Source organism: Herpailurus yagouaroundi, unplaced genomic scaffold (assembly GCF_014898765.1).
Source record: "Herpailurus yagouaroundi ecotype Mexico unplaced genomic scaffold, PumYag 100, whole genome shotgun sequence".
Classification (NCBI taxonomy): Eukaryota; Metazoa; Chordata; class Mammalia; order Carnivora; family Felidae; genus Herpailurus; species Herpailurus yagouaroundi.
This window is the reverse complement of record NW_024412391.1, coordinates 85,546,510-85,571,197: the sequence shown is the minus strand read 5'-3', so window position 1 is coordinate 85,571,197 and position 24,688 is coordinate 85,546,510. Positions and strand designations below refer to the sequence as shown.

General features: G+C 43.5%; 1 protein-coding gene across 5 annotated transcripts in view; it reads left to right on the top strand.

The window, feature by feature from the left end:
- Positions 1–24,688, top strand: part of AMPH (amphiphysin) — a 145,758-nt gene that overhangs the window by 111,652 nt on the left and 9,418 nt on the right. For 3 of the 5 annotated variants that reach the window (XM_040472997.1, XM_040472996.1, XM_040472999.1), the window contains 3 exons: positions 3,031–3,156; positions 21,596–21,805; positions 23,866–24,096. In XM_040472997.1, the coding sequence (XP_040328931.1) occupies positions 3,031–3,156; positions 21,596–21,805; positions 23,866–24,096 (567 nt within the window). The remainder of the gene's footprint in view (positions 1–3,030; positions 3,157–21,595; positions 21,806–23,865; positions 24,097–24,688) is intronic. The other 2 variants (XM_040473001.1, XM_040472998.1) reach the window with 1 other exon arrangement.

Below are 24,688 nucleotides of genomic sequence, written 5' to 3'. Positions count from 1 at the left end.
TGAGGTTCGTAGTCAACTGCACATCTCCGCAGTCTGCATCTTACGGCCCACAGGACATCCCTTGAGTGTAAGTTTAAACTCTTTTGAATCTGCAAACCTTGCTCAGGGCTCAGTTAGCTCTATGTCCCTTACAGTTCCCACTAAATTAGCTTTCCCAAATTTGGAGAAACAGGACTCTAAGGCAAGTGCCATACTGGAATGTGACTAGACTCTTTTTTTTTTTTTTTTTTAAGTTTATTTATTTCTTTTGAGAGTGAGAGTGAAAGCCAGCGCATGATTGGGGGAGGGGCAGAGAGAGGGAGACAGAGAATTCCCAAGCAGGATCCATGCTCCCAGTGAAGAGCACCACACGGGGCTTCAACTCACAAAATTGCCAGATTGTGACCTGAGCCGAAACCAAGAGTCGGACGCTTAACCGACTGAGCCACTCAGATGCCCCAAGAATGTGACTAGACTCTTAACCCCACTCCCAACCTATCTCCTTCCTTTGCAACGACCTGCCTTCCGTCTCATGACAGAGGACACTAGAAAATGTGCACTGAGGCTGTACTTACCATTCTGTTCTAAAGGAAGAATTCCATTTCTGTGTCTCAGAGTTAAACCGTTGGGACATCCTGCTGCCACCAGTAAATTTAGAGCATACTTCTCCTTTGAATGTGTAATGATCACCACCCCGGCAACTAGTGCTTGTAAATGGGAATGGCTTGGATCAACCCATTCACAAGTCTGCCAAGGGAGTCATCTTGCAGAAAGAAAGTGGTAGAAACAGGGCATAATTCTGACCAGGACTATTTTAGATGTTTCCTCAACATGTGGTTCACGGTCTGCCTGTGCTTTTCTTCCATCTTGACAAAATATTTACAATTTTACATTATCTTAGAAGGGATAGAAGGGTGACTTCTATTTCTAAATTGGAGTAGGTGGTTTGATGTGCAGTCATGCTACCATGTCTCATCCTTACTAATGACTCAGTGAGTTATATTTCTCCCCCTAGAATTTAAGTTGTTAAGTTGCACAGCTGTATTGTGATATCTCACATGATATTATAATATAGGGGAGGTGTTGTGACTTGTGGGGACATAACCAATCCTACGTCCTCTTCATACTGTGTTTCTGTTGCATTATCTGATTTCAGTAAGCAAATGCAAGTCACAACCCAGACTCTGATGCAAATGTTTTTTTCATTTTACGTTATCTAGATGTATATATATGTACGATGATATATTTATTTGACTCATATTTGGAAGCTTCTTTTGGTTCCTTATCTGGCTTCAGACTTTCTCCTTATAGACTCAGCCCCCAAGGGGACCGCTACCTGCATATGGATTCCTTGGGGCTTTGTCAAATTACCCTTCTTGTCCCTGTTGTGTAGGTCATTTGATATCGTCCTCTCATAGCAAATCACCTTGATTCCAAAATGGTAAGATCATATCCTGAGAGCTTACAGTATCTCTTGGCTGCTATGAAACCTTGCTCCATTATGAAGATAATTCTTTTGGAACAATAAAAGTGAAATCTTTTCCCATAAAAAACTCTTGAGAGTATATTAGAGCGAATTTATCTTATTCTTTCTTAAAAATTGTGTCAGATCGCCTCCTTAAAGGTTATAAAAGCCCATAAAAATATCAAATCGCTGCACACTTGTCTACCAAAGTGTCCTTTCTCTTTTATTGTGTGTGTGACCATGGAGTGAGTCACGGTGGAAGATGCGGTGGGGGGGGGGGGGGGGCGGCGCAAGAGAAATATTTTGTGTGTTAATCCAGCACGAAGGTACTTGTTATTCATTTCCTGTAATCTCAGCCTACCTTTCCCATCCCTTCCATATGGAACTTGTCAAAGGGGCTTTGGCTCTTCATTGCTTCTGATGAGGGAGAGTTTGACAGAAGTTACTGATTTCCCCAATCACAGTGTTTTTGGAAACTTCTTACTCCTCCAGGAAAACACTTTTCAACTTTCTTAACACTTTAAATGTCCTAATGGAAAAGGACCTCAATGTGCCTTCTGATGGCCATCCATTTAGTGAAATCATGCAGCTAAATAAACGTGCTTACAGTAGTCAGAATTGCAAAGGTGGAAACATTTTCAGTAGCCGTGGTGATATGCATTGGCTGTGGTGTTCTTAAGGGGCCTGTTGTTACTTAATATTGCTAATTTTGAAACAAACGAAGTCTGGAGTGAAGAGATTCCAGAGGCTTGATTCAGCATATAATTGGGATCAGGAGGAAGTCTGTGTGTCAAGGTCACCGTGGGATGGAAAATCCTCACTCTTGGCCACACAATTAGAAGAGTCTAATTGGTATCACAGAGAATACCACCCTGTGGTCCCCTACAGAATTAGCTTATTATATGAAGAGACTGATTGCTAAGAATTTGTTTGGGGAGCGGGGGAAAGTGGAACAAGACACTGAACAAGAATATACAAGGCCGCAAAGCATCTGTGATTGTGGTGGCTACTTGCCAGGTAGCTGGGTCTGCTCCTCCCAGCCAGGTGAGTGGGACGGTGGCTTCATGGTGACCTAGTCATGCAGATGAATGCATTTTGATCTAAATATTGGAGTGACCCTTCAATTTGGGGTCATTTGAAATGCAGTGCATATCAGAGCCAGAAGGTCCCAGAACCCTGTGCCTCTGAGCCCTTTCTCGAGACCTCCTTCCAACTCCTAAGGGAGCTCTTAGGATCTCCTCTCTCTCTGCGAGATGGCAGAAAGTACCATTTTAGGATCTCTTGCAGACATCATAAAGCTGCAAGTACGTAAAACGAGTAGTAGCCAAAATGGTAAGTCTTTGTCTGACTTCAGGGGAAATGATAGTGCTTGATGATGCTAAAGCAAAGCCTAATTAAGGGTTCATTTCTAGAGTTTCCAGTTAAGGGCTCCTGATGCCAAATGTGTGGCTTTTTTTCCAGCACGGACTTCATGAAGCTAGTTGCCCATAGGATGATGAAGAAAGTCTTAATTGTCCAGTATCCTGTGATGTTATCTACTCACATGTTGAATCTTTTTCCTCTGACCCTAAAACAAACAATCAAAGGCTGAATCTGAACAGGCCCTACCCACAGAGCCGAAAGCAGAGGAGCCCCCTGCTGCCGCCACACCTGCTGTCGGGCTGGACTCTGGACTGGACACCCGGGCTGAGGAGCCAGTGGAGGGGGCAGTGGTGAGCGCCGCCCCCTTCCCACCCTCCACCTGCCTTCTCTGCCACAGCCCTGCTCATCTCATGATCTCATTTCTCCCTTCTCATCCATGCTTCACTTGGGCCAAATCACCTCATCTGCCATGGCTCCCCAGGTGCAAATAGCCTTTGTGCCCTTGACAGTGAAACTTCATTCTCGTTTATGTTTTTAAAAGGACGATATCCAGACACCTGATCTTTTGATCTAGTGAGAAACGTCATATAACCTCAGGCTTGGTTCTCAAAAAAAGGGTGTCTTAATTCTTTTCTGAGACTCTCCTATTCATGGTAGGTAGGTTGTAGAACTCACAAATAACCAGCCTTGTTGCTGTTGTGCTCTGTCTGTGATGGGCTAGCAATGGCCCTGCAGGGAGGGACCAACCTGCGGGTGATAAACAGAAGGATACTAACTTTGTTGTCTACATATTGATTTCTTACAATGTTAGTTTTGTAGGTTGGTTAAGTCTCAGTGGCGGATGGAAACCCCATATTAAAAACCCTTGAATCTATAAAGATTCCTATGTGTACAACCATTTCCTCAAAACCACATCTGGTGTTCGCTCTTAAAAGAGGGACCTTGAGGTTGTATTCTGTGCAAGGGCGGGGACCCTCTGTCTGCTTGGAAACCCACTCTTACCCCGCTCCACACAGCCACATAACACACCAGGCTGAGCTCTCTACGCACCATATTGAGTTGGACAGTATAGCGCTCATGAAAGCGCTTGGATAACACCTTGGATAACACCAAGGAAGATTTAATTCAGAATACTCATGGAGAGTGGAAAATAGTTTATGTATGAAATGCAGTTAAGATGTCTCCCAAGAATCTCAATCAGGTTACCATTCATTATAGTCTTTACAGAATCTGTACAAAAATGAAAATCAGCCTCCCTCTTCCCCAGAAGAACATTGCCTAGATTAGATAACTGGAGAAATTAAAGTTATATTTCTTGCTATCATTTTTTGTTGTTATTTTACCAGGAAGAGGGTAGGTCACCGGTCAAATCTATGGTTTATTAATAGAGTAGAAAATAAATAATAGGGTAAGATAGTGATGGGAAATACAGACTCAAGCAAAAGGATTTTCCACTTACAGAGTTGGACAGAGTTCTGCAGGGAAAACAAGAACTGTGCTCTGCTAGGTTGAGTCGCTGTTGGAAGTGCTGCTTACACGGACTTCAGATTGGAGAGCGCTGAGGCTCCGTCTCAGGGCTCCAGTGTCGGATTTTCTCCCACATTCGCTAGTGATCTTCATAACTCAGTGCAGATGCCCCCCTCCATTGGGTGTCGGATTTCAAACTGTCCTCCCATGTTCCCTTTAAGATGATTTAAATAACAAAGGAAGGGGAAGACACAGTTAATCTTGTTTTACTACTGTTAGAAAGGGAATTGATTTTCAAAAGACTACAGGTGACACCCGGGAGTTTGATATTGATGAGGTTCAGATGGTGATTTAGAAATGGCTTCAGTCCCAAAAAGTTGTCGCCAAATTTCTGTTTTGAATAGCAGCACAGACTTCATCCTCACCAGTACTTTGAAAGCACGTGGATTCCGTGCCCCAGTGTAAGGCTTGATGCCAAAACACCCAGGGTTTTGAGCAAGGCTGTGTGATGTCATGCCGTAGATTGGAGGTGTGAAATAGACAAGCTCACGAGTTAAATACCAGCTGGAATGTCAGTTGTCCATGGTCCCCTCTCAGCAGGTCCTGGCCATGTACCAATTGCACCTATCCTTCTTTAAACAGACCTACAGAAGTAGTTTTTGTTTTCAGAATTCAAATTCAGGGGCGCCTGGGTGGCTTAGTTGGTTAAGCGTCCAGGCTCAGGTCATGATCTCACAGTTTGTGGCGTCAAGCCCCACATTGGGCTCTGCATTGACAGCACGGAGCCTGCTTGGGATTCTCTCCCTCTGCCCCTCCCCTGCTTGTGCTCTCTCTCTCCCTCAAAAAAACAAAACCAAAACCAAAACCAACCAGAGTCCAAATTCATTGTTTTTTCCAATGAACAATATTAATAGCTACCCATTACTAAGCAGCTACTATATCAGACCTACCATGAAGATTTGTAATCTCTTTTAACCAAGGTTGATTTAAAAAATGTTTAACGCACCATGTGGTACACCCATCACTAAAACCAGCTTCCCTCATGTCGGGTAAGGAGATATTGGACAGAATTCCTCTGTCTGAAAACACTTGTCTCCTAAAGCTTGTAAGTGAACTTTGGAGAATAAAAAACAATTTGGATTCCTTGTGAAATATAAGGCGATTTGGAGAGTCCTACGAAGGATTCAGGTACCTGTCGAGACACGGAGGTTATGTGGGAACCACAGGTACAGCCCATCTGTGAGCCACCCTCTCTGAGGAGAAAACGTTCCAGTAACTCATTTTCCCATCTTCATACCGTCTGAAAAATGGCAACAGAAGAAGGCAGCTTATAGCAGCTCACTTGGACTAACGCCCATCAAAGGTAGCTCCTGTCTCTGTGTCATAAATTGACATGCTTCGATCAGGTCAGTTCTTCTCCATGTTCTCCCTTGAACTTAGGGAAACACCATCCTATAGAATGTAGTTTTGTCCTTGAATGTGGACTTACAGCTTCTTGCTTCCGGTCATAATCATGTAAGATAGTATTAGGGTTATTTTTTCCAAAGAAAGTTCTTCTCCCTTGCTAGATGTGTGATATTTAGTTGTAAAGACATAAAAAATTCACCTTGTGTTCTGAGAATTAATTAGTAGGTTGGCGATGGCTGTCATCAGTCAGGATTGGGTTGACATGACCTTTTGAGGTCCTTTTTTTTTTTTTTTTTGCTGCCAAAATGTCACCACACAGTTATTATATTGAGTCTTGACAATGCATCTCATATGAGGTGAAGTTTGTGGTGGTTTTGTTAAAAAAAAAAAAAAGAGAGAAAGGCAAATGCAATTTCAGAAACAGGAAATCTTAACCGTGGTTCACAAAGAAACCTAGGGCTTTCAAGAGAAGTAATTATTACATTTTTGTTTGTTGTTCTATTCCCCTTTACCTAATGTTTTTAGTTTTTCCCTACAATGCTAAATTGCTCCCGTATATCTGTAGGATGCATTTTATTTTTATCTATTTATTTTTTAACATTTATTTAATGTCGAGAGACAGAGAGTGAGTAGGGGAGGGGTAGAGAGAGAGGAACACAGAATCCGAAGCAGGTTCCAGGCTCTGAGCTATCAGCACAGAGCCAGACACAGGGCTTGAACCCAAGAACTGCGAGATCATGACTGGAGCTGAGGTCGGATGCTTAACCGACTGAGCCACCCGGGCACCCCTCTGCAGGATACATCTTAAAAGCCAACACTTGTTTCTTGTCCAAATGTTTCCATGTTATATAAGTGATGGAAATCATCTTTAGGAAAATAGATGATCAGTATTTGTTTCAGATATATATCAGAAAATTAGGTTAAGAATCACATAAAGATTTTTACCTGCATTTGTTCAATTTTCTTGTTAGAAAGTCACTTTCTAATTTTTTCTAAATTTCTGTCTGCTCCTGTATTTTGCTCTGATGATGTGAACTGGACCAAAAAAAACTGCTTTTTTTTTTTTTTTTTTGGCCTATTATTTTTAAATATACTGCAATTAAATTTAGGGTTACCGTGATTTCTAAAATAGAAATGGGGGAAAAGATCAAGGCAAAGATGTTTTTAGAATTGGTGGAGAAACCTGGAAGGCGAAACATTGACCCATTATTCTGGGTCTACTTTTGTTTTCGCTGCATTTTGTTTTTTTGAAGATGTCACCAGACTTAAGTTGACTTGTCAACACCAACTTAAGCCACCAAGGGGGGGGAAATATATATATATATATATATATATATATATATATATATATATATAACACTTAATCTTGCTAGGAAGATTTCTGTGTGCTTCAGTAGAAGGCAGGTGGCTGTTTCTTCCTTCATTCAGTTGACAAATATATCGGAGTCCTCCCTAGATGTCAGGCTCTATTCTGGATCTGGGGCATACAGTGATACAGTAAATAGACACAGTTTCTGCCATCCAAGTTCACACAGACTAGTGGTGGAGGAGGTCAAGATTACAGCGTGCTCGAGGTTTCTTCCATGACGGTCACATGCATGGGAGACAGCATTTCAGGTTTCTCCTTGTGCAGAGTAAATGTGAGAGCCAGGGGCTTCCACTGTGCCTCCAGGCATGAGGTCCCAGTATGTCACAGGAACACACAAGAGGACAGGAAGCCAGAGTACCTTGATTTCTTGTCTGCCCTTCATCATCGTAGAATTATCTACAAAGTCAAAGCGCCCACTCTGGAACATGCTTTGAATTAAGTTCTATGTATGTATGTATGTATGTATGTATGTATGTATGTATGTATCCCTTTTTATAGAAAAAAACATCACAGAAGTGGCTATTTTCTCTGAGTTTGACTGCATTCCCACTAACAAGTAGTTACATTTTCAGTGCCCCTCCGGCCAGACAATGTCTCTGTTGTTGTGGTTGTTATTGTTATTGTTATTGTTCCATGGTACCCAGTACAGAGCAGGGTGCCAGTAAATTCTGAGTCATTAATTTGATTGGTTGACACTCTAATCTGGGGGTCCTGAAAGAGACTACAGCCAGATCTTAAAACACAAATATTTAGATGGTCATTTTCCTCCTCTTTGCTTCCATTCAGATAATTTAGTTTTGGTTTTTGTTTTTTTTTCTTGAGAGACAGGGGGAAAGCAAGAGCATATGTGTGTGTGTGTTGGAGGGGCAAGAGGAGAAGGAGAGAATCTTGAATAGGCTCCATGCTGACGTGAGGACTCAGTCTCACAACCATGAGATCATGATCTGAGCTGAAGTCAAGAGTTAGAAGCTCAACCAGCGGAACCATCCAGGTGCCCCCAGATAATTTACTTTTTATATTTAGGAAAAGCAAGCTGCTTATTGTGATCAAAAATGCTGCCATCTTTCTTATTCTGCAGCATAGTAGCTCTGTGACCTCTGAGCCGCCATCACCTCAAAGGCAAAATGGGTCAATAATTTTCTTCAAATTTTCCTGTAATGGCTTGGAAATAACACAAGTCACTAGCTCAGCAACTGGCACATAGAGGTTCCTCAGTCAATGATTTTTTGATGGTATGGTTATTGCCATCATCATAATGAAAAGTGGTTTCCCCCAAGATCAGCAGAAGTAGGTGAAATCTATACTTGGGGAAGAAGAGGGCAACAGACGTGGAAGATAGAAACCCCCTTTTCAACATTGGCCCTACGTCAGAAGTGTTAAGGGACTCAATCTCATATAGGTCCCCCTCAGCACACGTTTCCTCTTGGTTCCTAAAGCTGTGTCCCATCAAAAATTCTTTGCCCTGTCTAACTAAGAAGACTTTCAGGCAAAGTCCATTGATAGGGAATTTTTCTACCTTCGTTGCTAGGGAGATAGGGTCAATCAGAGAACTCACACTGTCCCCTCAGCTACACCCTCCTTTAGGTGGTTGGAGAAGGAGAGAAAGGCAGGTGAGCTCCAGAGATATACACAAAGTTGATACAAGTGGCTGGGCCTAGATCTTTCTCTCTACCGTTGCCCCAAGTCACAGGAAAGAGATGAAGTTAGCCACCACTAAAGGGAAGGTAACAAGCTGGAGGACATCTCCCCACATCTCACACCTCACAGACCTGGTTGACCTGGATTTGTCAGTTTCCAGCTCTGGAAAATAGGGGCACTGCTATTTCTGGCATGAGGCCAGACAACGATGAACATCATTGAACATCACAAAGGTATTCGTTAACCACCTGCCAGTTGCTAAGCAACTGCTTTCTGGGGTCTACTATTCCAGATCCCCTTCTTGAACAGGTCTAGGTGAGGGGTGTGTAATGTTATCGTTCGTTCTGAGTGTTCTTCCACTCAGAGGTGAATATCAGGTTTCAGATCATTCTGCCACTGTCGAGGAGCTACTTGTAGATGATGGGTGCCTAGTGATTTTCTAAGTGTTTCTCTTGACATGTGCTTTTTTTTTCTAAATTAAGGTGAAATTCAAATAACGTAAGAGGAATCAATTTAAAGTGAACAATTCAGTGGCTTTACTACATTCGTAATGTTGCACCACTGTTACCTCTATCTAGTTCTAAAACATCCTCATCACCCCGAATTAAAACCTCCTACCAATTAGGCAGGTCCTCACGCCCTTCTCCCAGCCCCTGGTAACTGCCAATCTGCTTTCTGGCTCCACAGATGTACCTACTCTGGATAGTTCATATAAGTAGAATCCTACAGTGACTGAAGTTTTGTGTCTGTATTCGTGTATGTTTTTTGTCACGTAGGAAATTTTGTGCTCTGGGTGATGTTTTTAACATGTCTGGTTGTAATGAAATGGGATTAAAAAAAAAACAAAACAAAAAACTCCCCTCTTCTCCCAGTGTATATTGGCTCATTTACAAGCCCACATGGAAACCATTGCTGGCCAATCAGCACTGTTGGGTAGCCTGTGTAAGACCAGACCCATTCAAATGTTAAAAAAGACAACTCTGAGGGCTCCTGGGTGGCTCAGTCAGTTAAGCGTCCAACTCAGTTTCGGCTCAGGTCATGATCTCATGGTTTGTGGGTTTCAGCCCCGCATCCAGCTCTCTGCTGTCAGTGTGGAGCCTGCTTGGGGTTCTCTGTGTCCCTCTCTCTCTCTGCCCCTCCCCTGCTTGCTCATTCTCAAAAATAAATAAATATTTTTTTAAAAAGGCAACTCTGCTTAGGCAGTAATAACTAACCACCCCCACACACACACACACGCACACATCAATTCCAGTCCCTCCCCATACATGAGAGCCTCAGAGATGCATTCCACTGGCTCAGCCCTCTCGCTCCATGAGTGAGTGTGCTAAGATTTATGGAGTCCACGGATAATGTGGAACTGAACATCCAGACTAGCGTGTGTTACTGCTCTGTATCTGCTTCTTGCCCTTTCTTGATGGTCTATCTTCTCAACTCCTCCAGGGTAGAAAAGCCCTTTACATGGACCAGTCCTCATGAGTGGACGTGATTTGGAACCATATGTATGATCAGTAAAAACTGCTTGAGGGAGAATAGAGAAATTATCTCTGACAAATTGTCTTCTGTTCCCACAAGTCTCAAGTGGCTCAGATGCTTTCTTCGAGAATGACTTTGTGTGGCCTGAAGCGAAAGGCAGTCTGACTATAACACCAAGGGAGTAAGGTTAAAGTAAACAGAGGCCATGTAGTAACAGCAGATATCACTGAGTGCTAATATTCGATGTGTGTTATCTCAAAGCTCCAGGAAATAGGCTTTACCTCAGTGTCATTGTCCCATTTTACAGATTAAGGAAACTGAGACACAGAGCATACGTGGTTTAACCAAACTCACACACCCAGAAAGTGGTAACGTGAAATTCAAATCCTGGCATCTTAATCCATAGATAGCCATCTCCCAACTGCACCAGCTACTATATTTTTAAAAAGAGCAGGCTTTATAAAAGTACATTTGTAGAGGTGCCAGGGTGGCTTGGTTGGTTAAGCACCCGACTCTTGATTTTGGCTCAGGCCAGGATCTCCTGGTTCGTGGCTTCGAGCCCCGTGTTAGGGTCTGCGTTTGGCAGTGCGGAGGCTGCTTTGGATTTTCTATCTCACTCTCTCTCTCTCTCTGCCCCTCCCTTGTATGCTCTCTCTCTAAAATAAAATAATTGAAAAATGTTTACAAAGTTCTTAAAAAGTACATTTGTAGACCGATTTCACAGCACATCTAACTAAAGCCATCGGGGTCACAGCAAGGCGGAAATCTCCCCATCCTGACCCCAGCATGTCCCACCACTAATGCTTAGACTCCGTGGAAGTTCCTGGTTTGTAGCTGAAGGGTCAAGATGAAATCAGAAATGTTTGTGCAGCCTCAGCCTTGAACTTCTCAGAAGGAACGTGTATTCTAATCCCCCACTTTGTTTTGTTTTTTTTTTTTTAATTTAATTTAATTTTTATTTTAGAGGGAGAGAATACAGGTGAGCGGGGGAACAGCAGAGGGAGAGAGAGAGAGAATCTTAAGCAGGCTCCATGCTCAGTGAGGAGCCCCACAAAGGGCTTGATCCCACGACCCGAAGATCATGACCTGAGCTGAAATCAAGAGTCAGATGCTCAATCGACTGAGCCACCCAGGAGCCCCTAATCCCCCACTTTGGATGTAGAGCAAATATCAAAGAGGCTGTAACAGAAAGACCCCTGAATTGAGAGTCTGGAGAATGGGTTCCATGGCTAAGCAGCGAGGTGGCCTCGGGGAAGTGATTTTACCTGCCTCTGCCAGTGTGCCCATCTTCCTTTAAGATCACTGTACCTGCTAAACTATATGTTCTGTTCCTGTGCTCAAGAATCTACAACTTATTACGTTAAAGCAGTAAGCATTTCCAAATCCCTTGTGGTATCTGCTAGGCAACTGGGCTGACCCACCACCCTGGAGTAGGCTTTACTTACCAATACCTCGAGCTATGCGAAGGCTGCAACATCAGAGGTGTGCAGTTGGATCTTCCACATGCCGCTGTCAGCTGCCTACCCTTCCCCAAGATTCAGGCTCCAGTCCATCATCTGGCCGGATTCCAGGCTGTCCAGAAAGGCGCATGTGGTTTTTGGCAAGGTCAAGATTGGGAGTTTTGCCAACAGACCATGATGACATTTCGGTGATTTGCAGATTACCATTTTTGGTCTAGTCTCTGGGTGTGTCTGGCAGCCAACTGAAGCGTCGGTCCACTCACAAGAAGGCACTTTGAGCAGTGGCAGCAAATGCTTTATGTATCATTCAAAGACAGATCATGCGGCCAGGCAAGGTCAACTGTTCCTTGTGTTGTAAAGGCATTTTCCTTAAACAGCCTCTGAAACTACGTGCAGTATCCACGGAAGCTGTCCTTTGCAGCCTCCTTGGAAACTGGTACTTGCTCACATCCCCATCTCTGAGAGCATGTGGTACGCCGTATTCACCTTTGCTTTGAAAGATAAAGCCACTTGTCCTAGGTATGTATGTCATAGACTTTGCAAGTAAATCTCTAATTAGAACTTTATTGTTTGAATACGTATCATTATTGGATACTCTGCCATGACCTGAAAGGCCAGACCAACCAAAAATTCATTAATTTTGGCATTTCTGCAGAAGATCTTAATTTTTAAAGTACGGAGCTAGTTCTGACAGACGTTGCCATGGCGACCCTGCTCCCAGTGGCTGAGTTGTGCTGAGACCCAGTTGCTGACGGTTGATGATGGGACTGCAGGCAATTCTCAGAGAGTAGATTGAAAAAAGATGATTGAGATGAAGGTCAAGGGGAAGAAAACCACTAAACTCCTTTATTAGGAAGGGACGCACATAGATCTATCAAATGAAGTTTGTAATAATACCAGGTGCCCCGTTGGAAAGGAACACCACTGGGGGTGGTGTCCATGGGAGAACTCACCTCTGCAGTCCTGCTGAAGAAAAATGAAGGCCTGAGCTGTTTTCAGTATAGTTTGTGTGGAGAGGAGTACCAGCCACTAGCCTGTGTCTCAGTACAGGAGTCTTTGGGGCTAAAATGATGCTAGTTGCCTCTTAGACTTTTCTTTAAAATGCATCTGGAGGAAAATCCTGTATTTAGACACAGATGTTAGGATCTTCAGACAAGTCAAGGGCTCAGGTTGGATCCATTTTAAGGGATGGGTAGGAAAAGGCAAGGGTGGCCTGTGGCCAGCATTTCCTTTATGCTATTTATCTCCCTTTCTGACTTTCTAGAGGGACTCAGGGTTTCATTCCAGCTCCCATGCTGATTAGTGGAAGAATCACAACTAAGACTTGGCACTCCAGCTCTCTCTCCAGTGGTGCTGGCATTCCATCCCATTTTCTCATCTGTAAAATGGTGACATTGGGTTAGATGGACCCCATGGCCCTTCCAGCTTTGGGATCCTATTCGTCTCTAACGTGAATATAACCGAGAATGTCCAACTGCCGAGTTTCTAAGTGTTCTCAGTTGTAACTCCGTAGTGCAGAGGGTAAAGCCAAAAGACGGTTGACTTTCTCTCCCACCACATACGTATCTTTCTAAACAATGCATCTATAGGGCGATCGGCAAAACTAACGTTAGGGAAATCCTACCCAGCCAACCATTTCTCGTTATCTTTTTGTCATACAATTAGCTCTCCATTAAGAGGGATTTTATGATATGTTTGCTTAGGTGCCCCATAAATAGTGCATGTATGTGGATAAAGATTTTATTTATAATCTAGAAATCTCACTATAAAGAATGGCATTCCAAGACAACAGGTGAATGCATTAGAGTTTGTGAAAATACACTCACATTCTTCACCAAGCATCACTTGCTTAGTTGTCAGTAGGAAGCAGTGAGTCCATGGGGATGCTCTACATCTCAGGATGACTACAGAACTCTGGAGTGGTGCATTGTCTTCTGGGATTCGGGATGGTGTGACAGAACACGGAATGTAGACTTAGACAAACTGTGTTGCTCCTGGTTTACTGACAGGGTGAGTTGCTTTACCTCTAAGTATTCGTTGACTTGTGTAGAAAATGGGAATGATACCCAATTGGGGTGTTGGGCACATAAATGTGCAATAAATGTGAAAAACCAGGGGTGTAACACCTAGAAAACTCTAGAGTCACAGTAAAGGTCAGTTTCCCCACCGGCTGTGGGATGTGCATACGTTGAACCTGTCAAGCAGAAGTCTGCCGGTGGATCAGAATTCTTACTCTTCACGTTTGGGGTAAATTGGCAAGCCTAGAATTCAGTGACTTTTTGGGCCAAGTGCCTCTTCCAAGAGCAAGTATCCAGAAGATGGCTACTCTCTGACTCTGGTATAAAATGTCCTTTAACCAAATTAACAATATACAGTACATTTCTTACATTCTTTAGTTACCATTTGTGTCACTTACCCCAGGAGTATTTTAATGAAAATGAAATGCATCCCAGGAGCACATAACTGAAAATTAAATGAGACACCTGAAAACATTAAAAAAAAATCACGAACTTACATCAGCTTCACTATTACCAGGGTTGGGCTTTTTGTTTGTTTGTTTGTTTGTTTGTTTTCATTTTAATGCCCTTTACACTTAAGTATACAAAGAAAGTCAAAGTATCAGTGGTTCTGTATTCTGGAAGTATTAGCCAAGACCAGAGGACTTTGCACAAACCGAGGATTAAACAGATCGTTAAAGTATGATAACGAAGCCTGGCATGAATAAGTATGTGATCGTTTCATTCATCCAATCTGGGCAGAAGGCAGTTGGCATCCAGCCCCCCGTGGGGTGGGAGCATCTTTCCGAAGCATCAAGGTCATTCTGGGTCTGCTGCTTCTCTCATAGCAGTTTGTCCTTTGACACATATGGAGGCATTCATGACAGATGCTTTTGTGTAGACACTTGATGCATCCTTCCCCAGCTCCTGTTCTGGAAAGGACATCTCCAGATGGGGGAATAAAAGGAGCCAAGAAGATGGTCCTGTGTCTACTGATCAGGCCTAGAGAGATGTCCCCTAATTTTATATAATAAAACAAGTCAACACATTTTTAAAATGGCTGTAGAGAGAGCAACCCAAAAGGAGGAAAACATTGCCTAATGGATACAGAGTTTAAATTATCTTTAGAGAACAAGATAAAATTACCAACATTTTTTGTCAGCAAAATCCAAGATGTCCTTCCTTATGTGAAACAAAAAATGAGAGAGGTGGTGATAAGGTAACCGCATTGAGATAAAAAGGGAATTGCTTATGAGGCAGATGATGTAAGAAACAGTTTTAAGGGGAGGAAATGTAATATTAGAATTAAAATTTGCAGAAGTGGTGAAGACCGGAAGCCATAATGTAGAGAATGGATTTTGTGATAGGACAGACAGATAGGGGGAGCTCTCCTGACACAAAGAGGGAAATCATAAGCAAAGGTAATAGATGTAGGAGTCAAAGACTGAGGAGAGGATTCACGGATAACTGTTCACCTTAAAGAAAGGAGTAGCTGCTGGGGCGCCTGGGTGGCTCCGTCAGTTGAGTGTCCGACTTTGGTTCAGGTCATGATCTCACCATTTGTGGGTTTGAGCCCCACGTCGGGCTCTGTGCTGACAGCTTAGAGCCTGGAGCCTGTTCCAATTCTGTGGCTCCCTTTCTTGCTACCCCTCCCCCGCTAATGCCTCCCCCAAACATTAAAAGGAAGAAAAAAGGCAGATGCAACACCAGCCAGCACAACAGAAGAAAACAGGCTTGAGCTGAAAGTTTCCTCAGTTTTCTAGTTGAAGGAATTGCTGCGTGCAGATCACAAGAAATCACCAACAAAAATGCACTATTGATGAGAGACTAACATCTGAATGTATTCTTTCAAACTTTTAAATTCAGACCTTGGAAGAAAGTTCTGCAAGCATTTCACATGGACAGGGATGGGGGGGGGGGGGGGAGATGTGCTACCAAAGAACAACCAGGCAGGCCTTGGACTTGCCCTTCCCAGCACTAAAGTTCAGGAACTATTATAACAACATGCAGATTTTGAACATAAAAAAATCACACTGTAGCTATTTAACCCCAAGACAGTATAGTTGGTCACATATGGAAGCAGCAGAAAGATATTATCAAATATGTAAGGGCTACAGAGTCACCATAGAATTTCCTGGAAAACATTGTGATAGACTGAAAGATGACTCAGTCAGCCTGGACAGACAGAATAAAGCAAATGTAACATGTGGATTGAAAGTCCCAGGCAGTAGGCACTTGGATGTTCAGTGTATGATTCTTTTTATTTTCTCCATATTGACTGTTACCCTAATAAAGTGCTGGGCAAAAATTCAAAAACAGAACTCAATAAAGGCATCATAAATGAATAAAGGGATTATGGTTGAGTATTGAAACTATTTACCTGTGTCATCTAAGCAATTGCTATAAATATGGTTATAAACAAAGACCTTTCTCAGAGTATTAGTATAATATTTAAAGTAGAAAGCAACTAGTGTTCAACGACAAAACTGTTAAATAAATTGCTAAATAGGAAAAAACAATAGGGGCGCCGGGGTGGCTCAGTTGGTGAAGTGTCCAACTTCAGCTTAGGTCATGATCTCAGGGGTCATGAGTTTGAGCCCCACATCGGGCTCTGTGCTTGTGGGTCAGAGCCTGGAGCCTACTTCAGATTCTGTGTCTCCCTCTCTCTCTCTCTCTGCCCCCCCCTCAAATAATCATTAAAAAGAAAAAGAAAAAACAATAAAGTACAAATTATATAACCATTGATACAATTTTTCTAAGAAACATAATCTGTGTGTTGTAAAACAGACAGTAAAGCCCCTCTGAGCACAGAAAATGAGTAAAAATCAATATGTGAAATGTTATTTCTTCTATTGTTTTTAAACCCATGGTATCCATTATTTTTTTATCAGAGAAATGCCTATTTTCAGTTAAAATCGCCTAGCCGATACGTAAGTGTGGAATTTCATTCTAGGGTAGTCCTCAGACCTTGCTGGCTTTTCCGCCATTGCTCAGAGCTAACATTGCCAAGAAAACAAACAATGAGTAAACAAAATAAATCAATAAATTACACAAGATTGCAAATTATTGTGTAGCCAATCACTATTCTTGTCTGGAATCTGGGTCCCTGTGGACCTGCTTTCCGGGCGCCATCTCCTGGAGGGGTTGGCTGGTTTCCATCATCCTGTTGTGTTTCCCTGCTTTGTGGGATACACACCCCATTGCTGCATTGAATTCATTGCATTCCACTTCCGGAAGCTTTGCTAACAGGTGTTTGGAAGGGCTTTGGCACGAATGCCAGGACCAAAATGCTTTCCATCAAAGAGATTGTTGAGGCAGGAGCTCCAGCAGTAAGATCTGCATGGTGTGATAAAGTGAGAGCCCTTGCTGGTGCTTGTGGTTTTTGTGATGCATGTGCAAATTGCCACTAGTCAGGATGCCTTTGCTTCAGTGGGCCTATTGGGTACAGTCAACATGTGCCCGAGGGCAGGGAGAACTTTTTTATATCTCTTTGCATGAGCCGTTTCCCACCATAAATCTATTTGGCCAACAGATAGTACAGGTTTTCTTTAATGATTATTTATATTTGAGAGAAAGAGAGACAATGTGATCAGGGGAGGGGCAGAGAGAGAGGGAGACACAGAATCGGAAACAGGCTCCCGGCTCTGAGCTGTCAGCACGGAGCCCGACGCAGGGCTCGAACCCACGAGCTGTGAGATCATGACCTGAGCTGAAGTCAGACACTTAACTGAGCCACCCAGGTGCCACACAGATAGTACGTTTGGGGCAGAAGTTAAGATAATGGTGTTTCTCTTAACATTTGCGGGGACAAGAAAAATTTAACAACATTGACTGTCATAGGCTTGAAATACTTTCACTAGTTTCAGTCCTCTGGTCTCCCCGATGACACTTAAAAAAACAAACAAACAACGGATAGCAGTCATTAATCGTTGTGGTGTTTCCTAGCAGTTGTAACATCTCTAGTAGTAAGTAAGCAGAGTCCAGAAAATGTTTCCCATTTCTGAATCTACAAATAGCTAACAAATTGGAACCCATAAAAATAATAACAAAAAGAGAGATAACTCTGTCACTGAAAATCACTTTTTCAGTCTGTCTCTGATATTATCTGGAGCTCACACCTAGTCTGAGCAAATGGAGTCCTGTTTTCCAGTGTATGTTTATGTTGTTCTGTTATTACGGTCAGTAAATATGTATTGGAGATATTTTGGTAAGAGCAGAAAATGTGGAACAGATTCCAGACATAAAAGGAGGATTGGGCATTCTTGATTTTCAAAGCCAGTTCTGGAGGCAGAAAGGAAGGAAGACAGGTAGCAGACAGTCTTTCTGTGTTTCTGAAATAGTCTTAAGGTCTGTAAAATCTAAGTGTTAATGTTTAGCTAGAGAAATGGGAATTCATTGCTAATGGACTCAAGAGAAGAATGGGAGCGTGTTAATTTCTGCCCTCTTCCAAGTAGTTCATTTAGAATTGTTTTAATATCTTATTTATTTATCTGTAGTCAAAGTGTCTGTTTCCTTGACACTTCGCCTTTACCAACATTTTTAATTTAAATCTTTTGGTGATTTGTGTTGGCCATCATTCTCCCCTCCCCCCCCCCCTTTTTCGTGTATGTGACAGATCAGGTAAATTGCTGACCAGTGGAAACTGGGGTATTTGCTCCTTTGAGATCCGCAAAACATCCGAGCTGGGGACAGACATTGCCCTTGGCCTCCACCTGCTGGTGGCTGGAATCACAGCAGCCACACTATCAAGGTCTCAATCACATCCAGCCAATGACAGCTGTTTAAATTATTTAGCAAAGGCAAGGTGATAACATACTGCCAGGTATATCTTGCAGTCGTAAGATCTGGTATGATCAACCTGATAGCTCTTTAGAGCACTAGAGATAAATCAGGGACTCCTGATTAACATTCTTTTTGTATGGAGAGAGTTAAGTTATTTTTGACAGCACCATTAAGACTTCACAGAAATATATTCTCTTCTGGACATACATCAGTTCAGTTGAGAGTAAAATCCAATCCCTAGTGGTTTGTGCTTGGCACATACATGGATGGAAGGATTTGTGCATAATCATTGGGAGGGGTAGCCTGTTCAACAACACAATGGTTGCCTTTTGATCTGTGACTGTGTGTATGTGTGCATGTGTGTGTACCATCTGCATGATACACAATCCATCTGGTTTGATGCCGTTGAAGAGTAGGGAGATACTCACTCCATAGGTGTGAGTTTTCAAGCAGATGGAAAGCATAAGTGACTCAGAATTATGATAACACCACATGCTTTCTACATTTGAGTCTGAAAGTCCACTGTATGCACACTATATATCGTTTCCGATGTGGAAGAAACTTTGCCAGGAAGTCCTTAGGATCCTGGAGACAGTCCGTTGATTTCTTCAATGGCAAAGCTATGAATAATTGTTCATTGTTCTTGGAATGAAGATGCCCTGCAGATTTATGTGCTGATTATCACTCCCCTGACAACAGCAACAATACATGCACACAAAGACGTGTTCACTTAAAACAAGAAATGCAGTTCTCTTAAATTTTTGAACAAACTTTGTATTTAGGGGAATGTGCCGTCATTCACCAGAATCTGAATCCCCACTTCAATAATTGTTCACATATAAATTTGCTGTAAATGAATGTGTTACCATTCATATAAGCATTACTTTTCTGAACCCAGTACTTTAAAGATGGGGTAGGGAAAAAAAAAAAGAAGGAAATGGTACGTCATGGTTTGTGACTACATGTTGGATCACTGCACACTGTGTGGAGAGCCAAATTCCTATAAGGCAGGCAAGTAAATTTCTAAGAATATGAGTAATACTTGGCCATGTAACAAATAGGATAGCTGTTAGCACTGTTTTTCATCCCGAAAGCACAATATTATGTTATAGACAAATGCATTCTGTGGTGGGTTGGTTTTCTTTCATCTGTTACCTATAAATTTGAGTCAGAAGAAGGGTTCTTTGTTTTGTTTTGTTTTTTAATTTTTTTTTAACATTCATTTATTTTTGAGACGAGAGAGACAGAGGATGAACAGGGGAGGGTCAGAGAGAGGGAGACACAGAATCGGAAACAGGCTCCAGGCTCTGAGCTGTCAGCACAGAGCCCAACGCGGGGCTAGAACTCACAGCCCTCATGGACCGCGAGATCATGACCTGAGCTGAAGTCGGCCGCTTAACCGACTGAGCCACCCAGGCGCCCCTTGTTTTGTTTTTTAATGTGCTGCCCTGGGGGCGCCTGGGTGGCTCAATCAGCTGAGCATCCGACTTCAGGTCAGGTCATGATCTCACAGTCTGTGGGTTCAAGCCCTGCATGGGACTCTGTGCTGACAGCTCGGAGCCTGGAGCCTGCTTTGGATTCTGTGTCTCCCTCTCCCTCTGCCCCTCCCCTGCTTGCGCTCTCTCTTTCAAAAATGAATAAAATTAAAAAAAATTTTAAACTGTGCTGCTCTGATATTAAGTCTGTGGCTCACATTCTCCATCTTCACTTCTGATGCCTGCTTCTCACTGTCCATTTCCTGTTCTGGGTGTGGCAGTCAATATCAGCAACACTAGAACTTTCCTAACCTAACGGGACAAGCTGGCTGGAATTTATTCAGTAGAGAAGAGGAACAGCTAATGCTAATCACAGCAGATCACTTTTTTGAAATATGTGTCTTGGGTGTATTATAGAAGATCAATTGAATATTCTTCTTCCTCAGTCTTTTCTGATTTGGACTTTGCAAATCAGGCCTGCCAAACTGATGTTAGAGTCTTAGATGTGTGCTCTATAACCAATCTGTTCAAAAATAAAACTTCTGATTGCATTTTATTTAATTTTTGCAAGTTTTAAATGCTACTTAAAGCTCTTCTTTGACTATGTCCAACCTTAGAAATAAATTTTTTTTAATGTTTATTTATTTTTGAGGGAGAGAGTGTGAGCAGGGAAGGAGCAGAGAGAGAGGGAGACACAGAATCCAAAGCAGGTTCCAGTCTAAACTGTCAGAACAGAGCCCTATGCGGGGCTTGAACTCATGAACCATGAGATCGTGACCTGAGCTGAAGTCAGAAGCTTAACTGAGCCACCCAGCCCTCCCAAAAGAAATTTTTTTAACTTCTTTTCTAGTTGACTTCTCATATTAAAGGACCCCAAATTTGATTTGATTTTTGATTACAATGCATATTTTATAACAAAATTTTTTTCCCCTTCATTCCCAGGAAGTCCCATTGAGAAAACTCCCCAATATATTTTTTTCACGATTGCGAGTTAGCTTCTGGGACCTTCCCCACGAAGATTTTAGAGTTTATACTCAAATGCAGTTTTTCTAAATTCTGACTTTGCATGGTGAGGATGCTTTTCTTAATGTAGCTTTCTTCCCTGATCCGGGTTTTGGGGTCGGTCCCCGTCCATTTTGTGACTCAGATATCTTCTAGGGCTTTGCCACCATCCATTTTCAGGCGACAAAAATAGAAATACCTTGGGAAGGGGACCACCCACCCTTAAAAGCCATGTCTCAGGAATGACATACATCACGTTCGTTCAAATTCCATTTGCCGTGAAGTGCAAGGGAAGCTGGGGAATGTGGCACCGTTGGGGGCTCAGGAAGAAGGGTCGTCATTTTCTGTTTTTTTTAAATGAAGTGTAGATGACACAGCAGGTTACGTTAGTTTCATGTGTACAGCGTAGTGATTTGACAAGTCTGTGCGTTCTGCTCTGCTCACCATACGTGTACCCACCATCGGCACCCAACAGTGCCATTACACTCCCATTGGCCGTTGTTCCCTGTGCCGTGCCTTTTGTTCCCATGGAAGAGAGGTCAGCTCTGATGGACGGAGGGCGGGCCCCACCATGCCTGAATCCTGGGCTTCGGTCCGTCACAGGGAACTTCGACATCCGATGAGCCTCAGGAGAGGGGATGGAAGTGGAAGGGCCGAGTCTGACTCTTGTTGAGTCCCATGGAGGTACAGACACAACCTGTCCGGTTCCCGGTTTGCAGGTCGTGCCTGGGACGGATGCTGATGTGACTGTTGCAACCTTGGTTTCGGCTGCTGAGGAGGCCCCGGTGGAGGAGGCAGAGATGGAGAAGGCAGCTCTTCCCACTGGGGAAGGAGCAGGTGTAGAGGAGGCCCGGACCGACGCGGATACCGCACAGGCCGTGGATGGTGACAGATCTCAACCCGAAGAGTCCGAAGTAGCAGCACCTCAGGTGAGTGTCCCAGTGAAATGGAGGCTCCGGGCAGGTGGTGCCAGTTGAAATACTGTTTCCTGGGGAGTGCTGATCTCCCCTTTGGGTGCAGAATAGGTCTGTGGCCATTGTGTGGTGCCCCGCGTCACAAAATAGAATTGTATCTATGTTAATATATGATATATATCATCATATAACTTCATATATGTTTAAAATTTTAAATTCATTTTATATATGTTATTTATATTTTTGTTGTTATCTATATATTTATATGTGTATATATATAATCTTCTCAGAAAGAATGGTCCTGGCATTCTCTCGATGTCAGCATTGTGAGATTCACGCAGGCCCCCCTGGTGACGGAGAAAAAGAAGGAAGCATAGACCATGAAAAAGTGAGGTGGAGGGAGGAGGGAGAGAATGTGACAGAATAGTGGGGCTGTGGCAGGGATTACGTGAGAAAATGGCTCTACAGTGAGCGCTTTAGCCCGGTGGCAGGCACCCAGTGAGAACCCAACATTAGTAGTTAAATCATATCATTCTTAGTAATGTGTAGGGATTATTTAAATTCACCATTAGGCTCCTTTCACCAACCCCCGCCCCTCATTTGCACATTCAAAAGGACAAAAGACAGCAGGTCATTAAATACATACATGAACTTGCCTGATTGGCCTCAGGTCTTGGCTTCTTCAGAGAAGTGTTCAAAGTCAACAAATCCATATTTCACGATGGCGGCGGGGCGGGGGGGGGGGGGAAGGTCTTCTAAACCCCACATTTGGTTCTTCTAGATTCCAGAAGGTAACAGTGAAAAGGGCTCTCAGTGTTCTGCTTTCCTTTGTCCTGATGAGTTTACTCAGGAGAAATCTGTCCCAAATCTTCTCCAGGGTTACTCAAAGCTTGAAACCAAGTGATCCCTTTGATCCCGCTAGAAAAACAGCGGGGAGTACTGGTATCTGGAGAAATGCCTCAAAATACGTTCCATTTGTTCACCAGGTTTTCTTGTCACAGTGCCAGAAAGTGTGTTTGTATTCCATGGTTACACTTGTTGAAAGAGTGTATTCTTTTCTCCAAATAATAACTGGGCTATTTCTCCCAAAATAACGGGAGCGCCCACTGATATCGGAGGGAATGTAGAACTTGACTGGAAAGGCAGTAAACATCTCCAAGACTTCCATTATGCTAGTCAAATTCCTCTTCTTGCTCATCTTTGTTGCAAAATACAAGGGGGGGTCTTGATCCTCTGGTGCTTTACCCCTGGAGAGTAGAGTCCTCGGAGTGGTGGGGGGGGGGAATTAGCGCCCTCCAACTATAACTGCAGTGTGGGCTCTGACGATAATCAACTAGCAAAGCAGAGGCAGATTTTCTCCAAACTGCAATATGGCTGCAGGCTGTTCAGGAGTCCCGTGGGACCCTGGGAGAAAAGCGATCACAGGAGGTTATATGTCCCCTCCAAACAGTGTTAGGGGGCACCGGGGTGGCTCATTAGCTTCAGCATCTGGCTCTTGGTTTCAGTTCAGGTCATGATCTCACAGTTTGTGGGTTCGAGCGCCACGTTGACGGTACAGAACCCTGCTTGGAATTCTCCCTCTCCCCCTCTCTCTCTGCCCCTCCTCCGTCTCTCAAAATAAATAAATACACATTAAAAAAAAAAAAAACAGTGTTAGTATTCAGTGGGAGAGGAGTGGACCATGCCAAAAATGAGGCCATTCCTGGAACCCTACTACATTCTCTTTCAGGATTGTCTCCCCGCCCTGACATGACTCCCCTTCCCTCCCTGCAGTCTCCTACCCCCTTCCCAATTTCCACAGAAACCCCACTTCTCAGCAAACTGCCTGACTGCTCAGGGGTCCAGAAATTAATCCTGCCAAGGGTTTCTGTCTCAGGAGAGATAGAAAGGAGGCCATGTCAGGAGGAAGGTCCTGCAAGGTTTGGGCCAGTTTTGGGGAACAGCGGGCACTTTGTTGAATAGAGGATGTGGGGAAAGTGGGAGCCATGGAGGGTATGCCAGGGATGGAAGCAGTGCACAAGTCTTTTCTTTGCTCCCAGCCTCTGCTCGGCACCATCACATTTTTCTTCCCGCAGGAGAAGGTCATCCCTTCAGTCGTCATAGAGCCCGCCTCCAACAATGAAGGGGAAGAACACGAAGTAGCTGAGGTGGCAGAGACCAAGGAGACCCCCATGGCCGCGGCTTCTGCCAGCGAGCCGCCAGAGCTGGCCGCAGAGCCCAGGGCGGGTGAGGACTCCCAGCCCATGCCTTCCGCTCCAGCCGCAAGCCAGTTGTCTCAGGAAGTGCCTCCCGGCTTCCTCTACAAGGTCTGGTGGCCAGTTGTCCTTCCTCTGCTTTGAGGCCCTTTTGCTGGAAACTTTGATTTTCGGCTGTTTACTTTTGCCTTTTGCAATATGTATTCTTTTTCTGCACTGGAGGGAAGAAAGGTTCAAATCAATGGGATGAAGGTTATGTTCAGAGACACCATCAAATAGCTACTTAGAGGGGCACCTGGGTGGCTCAGTCGGTTAAGTGTCCAACTTCGGCTCAGGTCACGATCTCGCAGTTTGTGAGTTCCAGCCCCATATCAGGCTCTGTGCTGACAGCTCAGAGCCTGGAGCCTGCTTCCGGTTCTGTGTCTCCCTCTCTCTCTGCCCCTTCCCCACTGACACTCTGTCTCTCCATCTCTTAAAAACTAAATAAGCTTTAAAAATTTTTTGAAAAAAAAAAAAAAAAAAAGGCTACTTAGAGCTTTCATAAAGGGAAGGGGCCTTACCCAAAACCTGTTTTCGGTAAATACCTGAAAACACTGGCTTAAGCTAAGTGTCAAAGGCAGTTAATCCTCCTTAATAGAATATAGGTGGGAATTTTCAGTTCCATAATATGAATTTACGTTTCAAAACTCAGCTCTTTTTCTTT